Here is a 13,047-nt window from a genome sequence, read left to right on the forward strand (position 1 = left end):
ATATATTATCATACCATATCACACCATATTGATACATTATCATACCATATCACACCATATTGATACATTATCATACCATATCACACCATATTGATACATTATCATACCATATCACACCATATTGATACATTATCATACCATATCACACCATATTGATATAATATCATACCATATCACACCATATTGATATAATATCACACCATATTGATATATTATCACCCCATATTGATACATTATCACACCATATTGATATATTATCATACCATATCACACCATATTGATACATTATCACACCATATTGATATAATATCATACCATATTGATACATTATCATACCATATCACACCATATTGATATATTATCACACCATATTGATACATTATCACACCATATTGATATATTATCATACCATATCACACCATATTGATACATTATCACACCATATTGATATATTATCATACCATATCACACCATATTGATACATTATCATACCATATCACACCATATTGATATATTATCACACCATATTGATACATTATCATACCATATCACACCATATTGATACATTATCATACCATATCACACCATATTGATACATTATCATACCATATCACACCATATTGATACATTATCATACCATATCACACCATATTGATATATTATCATACCATATCACACCATATTGATACATTATCACACCATATTGATACATTATCACACCATATTGATATAATATCATACCATATCACACCATATTGATATATTATCACACCATATTGATACATTATCACACCATATTGATATAATATCATACCATATCACACCATATTGATATATTATCACACCATATTGATACATTATCACACCATATTGATATAATATCATACCATATCACACCATATTGATATATTATCACACCATATTGATATATTATCACACCATATTGATATATTATCACACCATATTGATACATTATCATACCATATCACACCATATTGATACATTATCACACCATATTGATATATTATCATACCATATCACACCATATTGATACATTATCATACCATATCACACCATATTGATATAATATCACACTATATTGATACATTATCATACCATATCACACCATATTGATATATTATCATACCATATTGATATATTATCATACCATATCACACTATATTGATACATTATCATACCATATTGATACATTATCATACCATATCACACCATCTTGATATAATATCACACTATATTGATACATTATCATACCATATCACACCATATTGATATAATATCACACTATATTGATACATTATCATACCATATCACACCATATTGATATATTATCATACCATATCATACCATATTGATACATTATCATACCATATCACACCATATTGATACATTATCACACCATATTGATACATTATCATACCATATCACACCATATTGATACATTATCACACCATATCACACCATATTGATACATTATCACACCATATTGATATAATATCATACCATATTGATATAATATCACACCATATTGATATATTATCACACCATATCACACCATATTGATATATTATCACACCATATTGATACATTATCATACCATATTGATACATTATCATACCATATCACACCATATTGATATAATATCACACTATATTGATACATTATCATACCATATCACACCATATTGATATAATATCACACTATATTGATATATTATCACACCATATTGATATATATTATCACACCATATTGATATAATATCACACCATATTGATACATTATCATACCATATCACACCATATTGATATATTATCACACCATATTGATATATTATCACACCATATTGATATATTATCACACCATATTGATATATTATCACACCATATTGATACATTATCATACCATATCACACCATATTGATACATTATCACACCATATTGATATATTATCACACCATATTGATATATTATCACACCATATTGATACATTATCACACCATATTGATATATTATCACACCATATTGATATATTATCATACCATATCACACCATATTGATATATTATCACACCATATTGATATATTATCACACCATATTGATATATTATCATACCATATCACACCATATTGATACATTATCATACCATATCACACCATATTGATACATTATCATACCATATCACACCATATTGATACATTATCATACCATATCACACCATATTGATACATTATCACACCATATTGATATATTATCATACCATATCACACCATATTGATACATTATCACACCATATTGATATATTATCATACCATATCACACCATATTGATATATTATCACACCATATTGATATATTATCATACCATATCACACCATATTGATACATTATCATACCATATCACACCATATTGATACATTATCATACCATATCACACCATATTGATACATTATCATACCATATCACACCATATTGATACATTATCATACCATATCACACCATATTGATATAATATCATACCATATCACACCATATTGATATAATATCACACCATATTGATATATTATCACCCCATATTGATACATTATCACACCATATTGATATATTATCATACCATATCACACCATATTGATACATTATCACACCATATTGATATAATATCATACCATATTGATACATTATCATACCATATCACACCATATTGATATATTATCACACCATATTGATACATTATCACACCATATTGATATATTATCATACCATATCACACCATATTGATACATTATCACACCATATTGATATATTATCATACCATATCACACCATATTGATACATTATCATACCATATCACACCATATTGATATATTATCACACCATATTGATACATTATCATACCATATCACACCATATTGATACATTATCATACCATATCACACCATATTGATACATTATCATACCATATCACACCATATTGATACATTATCATACCATATCACACCATATTGATATATTATCATACCATATCACACCATATTGATACATTATCACACCATATTGATACATTATCACACCATATTGATATAATATCATACCATATCACACCATATTGATATATTATCACACCATATTGATACATTATCACACCATATTGATATAATATCATACCATATCACACCATATTGATATATTATCACACCATATTGATACATTATCACACCATATTGATATAATATCATACCATATCACACCATATTGATATATTATCACACCATATTGATATATTATCACACCATATTGATATATTATCACACCATATTGATACATTATCATACCATATCACACCATATTGATACATTATCACACCATATTGATATATTATCATACCATATCACACCATATTGATACATTATCACACCATATTGATATATTATCACACCATATCACACCATATTGATGCAGGTCATCCTGTCCTTTAACCAGACCAGATACTTTGTGTTCTATTAACGATCTAGTCTTATATCACCTATTAGGTTACTGACGTTTAAACTGAACTCTTGCAGGAGACACTCTTATCCTGAACATCTCATATTACCTATTGGGTTATCTCTTTGTACTTTAGTCCGTTCATCTCGATCCTGACTAGTCTCCCAGTCCCTGAACAACATCCCCACAGCATGATGGTGCCACCACTATGCTTCACTGTAGGAATGGTGCCGGGTTTCCTCCAGACGTGTCACTTAGCATTCAGGGCAAAGAGTTCAATCTTGGTTTCATCAGACCACAGAATCTTGTTTCTCATGGTCTGAGAGTCTTTAAGTGCTTTTTGGCAAACTCCAAGCGGGCTGTCGTGTGCCTTTTACTGAAGAGTGGCTTCTGTCTGGCCACTCTACCATAAAGGCCTGATTGGTGGAGTGCTGCAGAGATGGTTGTCCTTCTGGAAGGTTCTCCCATATCCACAGAGGAACTCTGGAGCTCTGTCAGAGTGACCATTGGGTTCTTTGTCACCTTCCTGACCAAGGCCCTTCTCCTCCGATTGGTCAGTTTGGCCGGGCGACCAGCTCTTGTTTTCACTTTGTAATTATGGGGTATTGTGATGTCATTATGGGGTATTGTGATGTCATTACGGGGTATTGTGATGTCATTATGGGGTATTGTGATGTCATTACGGGGTATTGTGATGTCATTATGGGGTATTGTGATGTCATTATGGGGTATTGTGATGTCATTATGGGGTATTGTGATGTCATTATGGGGTATTGTGATGTCATTACGGGGTATTGTGATGTCATTGCGGTGTATTGTGATGTCATTGCGGGGTATTGTGTGTAGATTGATGAGGAGGAAAAATAATAATTGAATCAATTTTTCTGAACAAGGCTTTTAACGTAACAAACATGTGGAAAAAGTCAAGGGGTCTGAATACTATTTCTGAATGAAAAAATGTATATATTTTATTGTCACATACGCCAGATAGGTGCAGTAAAATGTGTTGTTCTACAGAGCCAGATAGGTGCAGTGAAATGTGTTGTTCTACAGAGTCAGATAGGTGCAGTGAAATGTGTTGTTCTACAGAGTCAGATAGGTGCAGTGAAATGTGTTGTTCTACAGAGTCAGATAGGTGCAGTGAAATGTGTTGTTCTACAGAGTCAGATAGGTGCAGTGAAATGTGTTGTTCTACAGAGTCAGATAGGTGCAGTGAAATGTGTTGTTCTACAGAGTCAGATAGGTGCAGTGAAATGTGTTGTTCTACAGAGTCAGAGAGGTGCAGTGAAATGTGTTGTTCTACAGAGTCAGAGAGGTGCAGTGAAATGTGTTGTTCTACAGAGTCAGATAGGTGCAGTGAAATGTGTTGTTCTACAGAGTTAGTTAGGTGCAGTGAAATGTGTTGTTCTACAGAGTCAGAGAGGTGCAGTGAAATGTGTTGTTCTACAGAGTCAGAGAGGTGCAGTGAAATGTGGTGTTTGGTGGGTTGTGTTTGTGTTAGTATGGTCAGGGAGTTGGGTGGGTTGTCTTTGTGTTAGTATGGTCAGGGAGTTGGGTGGGTTGTCTTTGTGTTAGTATGGTCAGGGAGTTGTGTGGGTTGTGTTTGTGTTAGTATGGTCAGGGAGTTGGGTGGGTTGTCTTTGTGTTAGTATGGTCAGGGAGTTGGGTGGGTTGTCTTTGTGTTAGTATGGTTAGGGAGTTGGGTGGGTTGTCTTTGTGTTAGTATGGTCAGGGAGTTGGGTGGGTTGTCTTTGTGTTAGTATGGTCAGGGAGTTGGGTGGGTTGTCTTTGTGTTAGTATGGTCAGGGAGTTGGGTGGGTTGTCTTTGTGTTAGTATGGTCAGGGTGTTGGGTGGGTTGTCTTTGTGTTAGTATGGTCAGGGAGTTGGGTGGGTTGTCTTTGTGTTAGTATGGTCAGGGAGTTGGGTGGGTTGTCTTTGTGTTAGTATGGTCAGGGAGTTGGGTGGGTTGTCTTTTATTATGTCTTTGTTTTAGTATGGTCAGGGAGTTGGGTGGGTTGTCTTTGTGTTAGTATGGTCAAGGAGTTGGGTGGGTTGTCTTTGTGTTAGTATGGTCAGGGAGTTGGGTGGGTTGTCTTTGTGTTAGTGTGGTCAGGGAGTTGGGTGGGTTGTCTTTGTGTTAGTGTGGTCAGGGAGTTGGGTGGGTTGTCTTTGTGTTAGTATGGTCAGGGAGTTGGGTGGGTTGTGTTTGTGTTAGTATGGTCAGGGAGTTGGGTGGGTTGTCTTTGTGTTAGTATGGTCAGGGAGTTGGGTGGGTTGTCTTTGTTTTAGTATGGTCAGGGAGTTGGGTGGGTTGTCTTTGTGTTAGTATGGTCAGGAGTTGGGTGGGTTGTCTTTGTGTTAGTATGGTCAGGGAGTTGGGTGGGTTGTCTTTGTGTTAGTATGGTCAGGGAGTTGGGTGGGTTGTCTTTGTGTTAGTATGGTCAGGGAGTTGGGTGGGTTGTCTATGTTCCTTTTTCTATGTCTTGGGATTTCTGTGTTTGGCCTGGTATGGTTCTCATTAACCTCAATAAAACAGTCAGTACATTAACCTCAATAAAACAGTCAGTACATTAACCTCAATAAAACAGTCAGTACATTAACCTCAATAAAACAGTCAGTACATTAATCTCAATAAAACAGTCAGTACATTAACCTCAATAAAACAGTCAGTACATTAACCTCAATAAAACAGTCAGTACATTAACCTCAATAAAACAGACAGTACATTAACCTCAATGAAACAGTCAGTACATTAACCTCAATGAAACAGTCAGTACATTAACCTCGATAAAACAGTCAGTACATTAACCTCAATGAAACAGTCAGTACATTAACCTCAATAAAACAGTCAGTACATTAACCTCAATAAAACAGTCAGTACATTAACCTCAATAAAACAGTCAGTACATTAATCTCAATAAAACAGTCAGTACATTAACCTCAATAAAACAGTCAGTACATTAACCTCAATAAAACAGTCAGTACATTAACCTCAATAAAACAGTCAGTACATTAACCTCAATAAAACAGTCAGTACATTAGCCTCAATGAAACAGTCAGTACATTAACCTCAATGAAACAGTCAGTACATTAACCTCAATAAAACAGTCAGTACATTAACCTCAATAAAACAGTCAGTACATTAACCTCAATGAAACAGTCAGTACATTAACCTCAATGAAACAGTCAGTACATTAACCTCGATAAAACAGTCAGTACATTAACCTCAATGAAACAGTCAGTACATTAACCTCGATAAAACAGTCAGTACATTAACCTCAATAAAACAGTCAGTACATGAACCTCAATAAAACAGTCAGTACCTCAATAAAACAGTCAGTACATTAACCTCGATAAAACAACCTCGATAAAACAGTCAGTACATTATCCTCGATAAAACAGTCAGTACATTAACCTCGATAAAACAGTCAGTACATTAACCTCAATAAAACAGTCAGTACATTAACCTCAATAATACAGCCATTAGCCATCACACAGGAAACAGAAAGGTGTGTTTGTTTAATTAGCCATCAGACAGGAAACAGAAAGGTGTGTTTGTTTAATTAGCCATCAGACAGGAAACAGAAAGGTGTGTTTGTTTTATTGGCCATCAGACAGACAGGAAACAGAAAGGTGTGTTTGTTTTATTAGCCACCAGACAGACAGGAAACAGAAAGGTGTGTTTGTTTTATTAGCCATCAGACAGACAGGAAACAGAAAGGTGTGTTTGTTTTATTAGCCATCAGACAGACAGGAAACAGAAAGGTGTGTTTGTTTTATTAGACATCAGACAGGAAACAGAAAGGTGTGTTTGTTTTATTAGCCATCAGACAGACAGGAAACAGAAAGGTGTGTTTGTTTTATTAGACATCAGACAGGAAACAGAAAGGTGTGTTTGTTTTATTAGCCATCAGACAGGAAACAGAAAGGTGTGTTTGTTTTATTAGCCATCAGACAGACAGGAAACAGAAAGGTGTGTTTGTTTTATTAGCCATCAGACAGGAAACAGAAAGGTGTGTTTGTTTTATTAGCCATCAGACAGACAGGAAACAGAAAGGTGTGTTTGTTTTATTAGCCATCAGACAGGAAACAGAAAGGGTGTTTGTTTTATTAGCCATCAGACAGACAGGAAACAGAAAGGTGTGTTTGTTTTATTAGCCATCAGACAGACAGGAAACAGAAAGGTGTGTTTGTTTTATTAGCCATCAGACAGACAGGAAACAGAAAGGTGTGTTTGTTTTATTAGCCATCAGACAGACAGGAAACAGAAAGGTGTGTTTGTTTTATTAGCCATCAGACAGGAAACAGAAAGGTGTGTTTGTTTTATTAGCCATCAGACAGACAGGAAACAGAAAGGTGTGTTTGTTTTATTAGACATCAGACAGACAGGAAACAGAAAGGTGTGTTTGTTTTATTAGCCATCAGACAGGAAACAGAAAGGTGTGTTTGTTTTATTAGCCATCAGACAGGAAACAGAAAGGTGTGTTTGTTTTATTAGACATCAGACAGACAGGAAACAGAAAGGTGTGTTTGTTTTATTAGCCACCAGACAGGAAACAGAAAGGTGTGTTTGTTTTATTAGCCACCAGACAGGAAACAGAAAGGTGTGTTTGTTTTATTAGCCACCAGACAGGAAACAGAAAGGTGTGTTTGTTTTATTAGCCATCAGACAGACAGGAAACAGAAAGGTGTGTTTGTTTTATTAGACATCAGACAGACAGGAAACAGAAAGGTGTGCTTGTTTTATTAGACATCAGACAGGAAACAGAAAGGTGTGTTTGTTTTATTAGCCACCAGACAGGAAACAGAAAGGTGTGTTTGTTTTATTAGCCATCAGACAGACAGGAAACAGAAAGGTGTGTTTGTTTTATTAGCCACCAGACAGGAAACAGAAAGGTGTGTTTGTTTTATTAGCCATCAGACAGACAGGAAACAGAAAGGTGTGTTTGTTTTATTGGCCATCAGACAGACAGGAAACAGAAAGGTGTGTTTGTTTTATTAGCCATCAGACAGACAGGAATCAGAAAGGTGTGTTTGTTTTATTAGCCATCAGACAGACAGGAAACAGAAAGGTGTGTTTGTTTTATTAGACATCAGACAGGAAACAGAAAGGTGTGTTTGTTTTATTAGCCACCAGACAGGAAACAGAAAGGTGTGTTTGTTTTATTAGCCACCAGACAGGAAACAGAAAGGTGTGTTTGTTTTATTAGACATCAGACAGGAAACAGAAAGGTGTGTTTGTTTTATTAGACATCAGACAGGAAACAGAAAGGTGTGCTTGTTTTATTAGACATCAGACAGACAGGAAACAGAAAGGTGTGTTTGTTTTATTAGCCATCAGACAGGAAACAGAAAGGTGTGTTTGTTTTATTAGCCACCAGACAGACAGGAAACAGAAAGGTGTGTTTGTTTTATTAGCCACCAGACAGGAAACAGAAAGGTGTGTTTGTTTTATTAGCCATCAGACAGGAAACAGAAAGGTGTGTTTGTTTTATTAGCCATCAGACAGGAAACAGAAAGGTGTGTTTGTTTTATTAGCCATCAGACAGGAAACAGAAAGGTGTGTTTGTTTTATTAGCCACCAGACAGGAAACAGAAAGGTGTGTTTGTTTTATTAGCCATCAGACAGGAAACAGAAAGGTGTGTTTGTTTTATTAGCCATCAGACAGGAAACAGAAAGGTGTGTTTGTTTTATTAGCCACCAGACAGGAAACAGAAAGGTGTGTTTGTTTTATTAGCCATCAGACAGGAAACAGAAAGGTGTGTTTGTTTTATTAGCCATCAGACAGACAGGAAACAGAAAGGTGTGTTTGTTTTATTAGCCATCAAAAAGACAGGAAACAGAAAGGTGTGTTTGTTTTATTGCCCATCAGACAGACAGGAAACAGAAAGGTGTGTTTGTTTTATTAGCCATCAGACAGGAAACAGAAAGGTGTGTTTGTTTTATTAGACATCAGACAGGAAACAGAAAGGTGTGTTTGTTTAATTAGCCATCAGACAGGAAACAGAAAGGTGTGTTTGTTTTATTAGCCACCAGACAGGAAACAGAAAGGTGTGTTTGTTTTATTAGCCATCAGACAGGAAACAGAAAGGTGTGTTTGTTTTATTAGACATCAGACAGGAAACAGAAAGGTGTGTTTGTTTTATTAGCCATCAGACAGGAAACAGAAAGGTGTGTTTGTTTTATTAGCCATCAGACAGACAGGAAACAGAAAGGTGTGTTTGTTTTATTAGCCATCAGACAGGAAACAGAAAGGTGTGTTTGTTTTATTAGCCATCAGACAGACAGGAAACAGAAAGGTGTGTTTGTTTTATTAGACATCAGACAGACAGGAAACAGAAAGGTGTGTTTGTTTTATTAGCCATCAGACAGGAAACAGAAAGGTGTGTTTGTTTTATTAGCCATCAGACAGGAAACAGAAAGGTGTGTTTGTTTTATTAGACATCAGACAGACAGGAAACAGAAAGGTGTGTTTGTTTTATTAGCCACCAGACAGGAAACAGAAAGGTGTGTTTGTTTTATTAGCCACCAGACAGGAAACAGAAAGGTGTGTTTGTTTTATTAGCCACCAGACAGGAAACAGAAAGGTGTGTTTGTTTTATTAGCCATCAGACAGACAGGAAACAGAAAGGTGTGTTTGTTTTATTAGACATCAGACAGACAGGAAACAGAAAGGTGTGCTTGTTTTATTAGACATCAGACAGGAAACAGAAAGGTGTGTTTGTTTTATTAGCCACCAGACAGGAAACAGAAAGGTGTGTTTGTTTTATTAGCCATCAGACAGACAGGAAAGAGAAAGGTGTGTTTGTTTTATTAGCCACCAGACAGGAAACAGAAAGGTGTGTTTGTTTTATTAGCCATCAGACAGACAGGAAACAGAAAGGTGTGTTTGTTTTATTGGCCATCAGACAGACAGGAAACAGAAAGGTGTGTTTGTTTTATTAGCCATCAGACAGACAGGAATCAGAAAGGTGTGTTTGTTTTATTAGCCATCAGACAGACAGGAAACAGAAAGGTGTGTTTGTTTTATTAGACATCAGACAGGAAACAGAAAGGTGTGTTTGTTTTATTAGCCACCAGACAGGAAACAGAAAGGTGTGTTTGTTTTATTAGCCACCAGACAGGAAACAGAAAGGTGTGTTTGTTTTATTAGACATCAGACAGGAAACAGAAAGGTGTGTTTGTTTTATTAGACATCAGACAGGAAACAGAAAGGTGTGCTTGTTTTATTAGACATCAGACAGACAGGAAACAGAAAGGTGTGTTTGTTTTATTAGCCATCAGACAGGAAACAGAAAGGTGTGTTTGTTTTATTAGCCACCAGACAGACAGGAAACAGAAACGTGTGTTTGTTTTATTAGCCACCAGACAGGAAACAGAAAGGTGTGTTTGTTATATTAGCCATCAGACAGGAAACAGAAAGGTGTGTTTGTTTTATTAGCCATCAGACAGGAAACAGAAAGGTGTGTTTGTTTTATTAGCCATCAGACAGGAAACAGAAAGGTGTGTTTGTTTTATTAGCCACCAGACAGGAAACAGAAAGGTGTGTTTGTTTTATTAGCCATCAGACAGGAAACAGAAAGGTGTGTTTGTTTTATTAGCCATCAGACAGGAAACAGAAAGGTGTGTTTGTTTTATTAGCCACCAGACAGGAAACAGAAAGGTGTGTTTGTTTTATTAGCCATCAGACAGGAAACAGAAAGGTGTGTTTGTTTTATTAGCCATCAGACAGACAGGAAACAGAAAGGTGTGTTTGTTTTATTAGCCATCAGACAGACAGGAAACAGAAAGGTGTGTTTGTTTTATTGGCCATCAGACAGACAGGAAACAGAAAGGTGTGTTTGTTTTATTAGCCATCAGACAGGAAACAGAAAGGTGTGTTTGTTTTATTAGCCATCAGACAGGAAACAGAAAGGTGTGTTTGTTTTATTAGCCATCAGACAGGAAACAGAAAGGTGTGTTTGTTTTATTAGCCACCAGACAGGAAACAGAAAGGTGTGTTTGTTTTATTAGCCATCAGACAGGAAACAGAAAGGTGTGTTTGTTTTATTAGCCATCAGACAGACAGGAAACAGAAAGGTGTGTTTGTTTTATTAGCCATCAAAAAGACAGGAAACAGAAAGGTGTGTTTGTTTTATTGCCCATCAGACAGACAGGAAACAGAAAGGTGTGTTTGTTTTATTAGCCATCAGACAGGAAACAGAAAGGTGTGTTTGTTTTATTAGACATCAGACAGGAAACAGAAAGGTGTGTTTGTTTAATTAGCCATCAGACAGGAAACAGAAAGGTGTGTTTGTTTTATTAGCCACCAGACAGGAAACAGAAAGGTGTGTTTGTTTTATTAGCCATCAGACAGGAAACAGAAAGGTGTGTTTGTTTTATTAGACATCAGACAGGAAACAGAAAGGTGTGTTTGTTTTATTAGCCATCAGACAGGAAACAGAAAGGTGTGTTTGTTTTATTAGCCATCAGACAGACAGGAAACAGAAAGGTGTGTTTGTTTTATTAGCCATCAGACAGGAAACAGAAAGGTGTGTTTGTTTTATTAGCCATCAGACAGACAGGAAACAGAAAGGTGTGTTTGTTTTATTAGACATCAGACAGACAGGAAACAGAAAGGTGTGTTTGTTTTATTAGCCATCAGACAGGAAACAGAAAGGTGTGTTTGTTTTATTAGCCATCAGACAGGAAACAGAAAGGTGTGTTTGTTTTATTAGACATCAGACAGACAGGAAACAGAAAGGTGTGTTTGTTTTATTAGCCACCAGACAGGAAACAGAAAGGTGTGTTTGTTTTATTAGCCACCAGACAGGAAACAGAAAGGTGTGTTTGTTTTATTAGCCACCAGACAGGAAACAGAAAGGTGTGTTTGTTTTATTAGCCATCAGACAGACAGGAAACAGAAAGGTGTGTTTGTTTTATTAGACATCAGACAGACAGGAAACAGAAAGGTGTGCTTGTTTTATTAGACATCAGACAGGAAACAGAAAGGTGTGTTTGTTTTATTAGCCACCAGACAGGAAACAGAAAGGTGTGTTTGTTTTATTAGCCATCAGACAGACAGGAAACAGAAAGGTGTGTTTGTTTTATTAGCCACCAGACAGGAAACAGAAAGGTGTGTTTGTTTTATTAGCCATCAGACAGACAGGAAACAGAAAGGTGTGTTTGTTTTATTGGCCATCAGACAGACAGGAAACAGAAAGGTGTGTTTGTTTTATTAGCCATCAGACAGACAGGAATCAGAAAGGTGTGTTTGTTTTATTAGCCATCAGACAGACAGGAAACAGAAAGGTGTGTTTGTTTTATTAGACATCAGACAGGAAACAGAAAGGTGTGTTTGTTTTATTAGCCATCAGACAGGAAACAGAAAGGTGTGTTTGTTTTATTAGCCACCAGACAGACAGGAAACAGAAACGTGTGTTTGTTTTATTAGCCACCAGACAGGAAACAGAAAGGTGTGTTTGTTATATTAGCCATCAGACAGGAAACAGAAAGGTGTGTTTGTTTTATTAGCCATCAGACAGGAAACAGAAAGGTGTGTTTGTTTTA

At 36.0% G+C, this 13,047-nt stretch overlaps 1 protein-coding gene across 1 annotated transcript in view; it reads right to left on the minus strand.

Annotated features, from left to right (window-relative positions):
• Positions 1-4,507: 4,507 nt before the first annotated feature.
• Positions 4,508-13,047, minus strand: part of LOC124025093 (Golgi apparatus membrane protein TVP23 homolog A-like) — a 13,191-nt gene continuing 4,651 nt past the window's right edge. The window contains exon 4 of the mRNA XM_046338759.1: positions 4,508-4,543. Within this exon, the coding sequence (XP_046194715.1) occupies positions 4,508-4,543 (36 nt within the window). The remainder of the gene's footprint in view (positions 4,544-13,047) is intronic.

The sequence above is a fragment of the Oncorhynchus gorbuscha genome, unplaced genomic scaffold (genome assembly GCF_021184085.1).
Source record: "Oncorhynchus gorbuscha isolate QuinsamMale2020 ecotype Even-year unplaced genomic scaffold, OgorEven_v1.0 Un_scaffold_2168, whole genome shotgun sequence".
NCBI classification, from domain to species: Eukaryota; Metazoa; Chordata; class Actinopteri; order Salmoniformes; family Salmonidae; genus Oncorhynchus; species Oncorhynchus gorbuscha.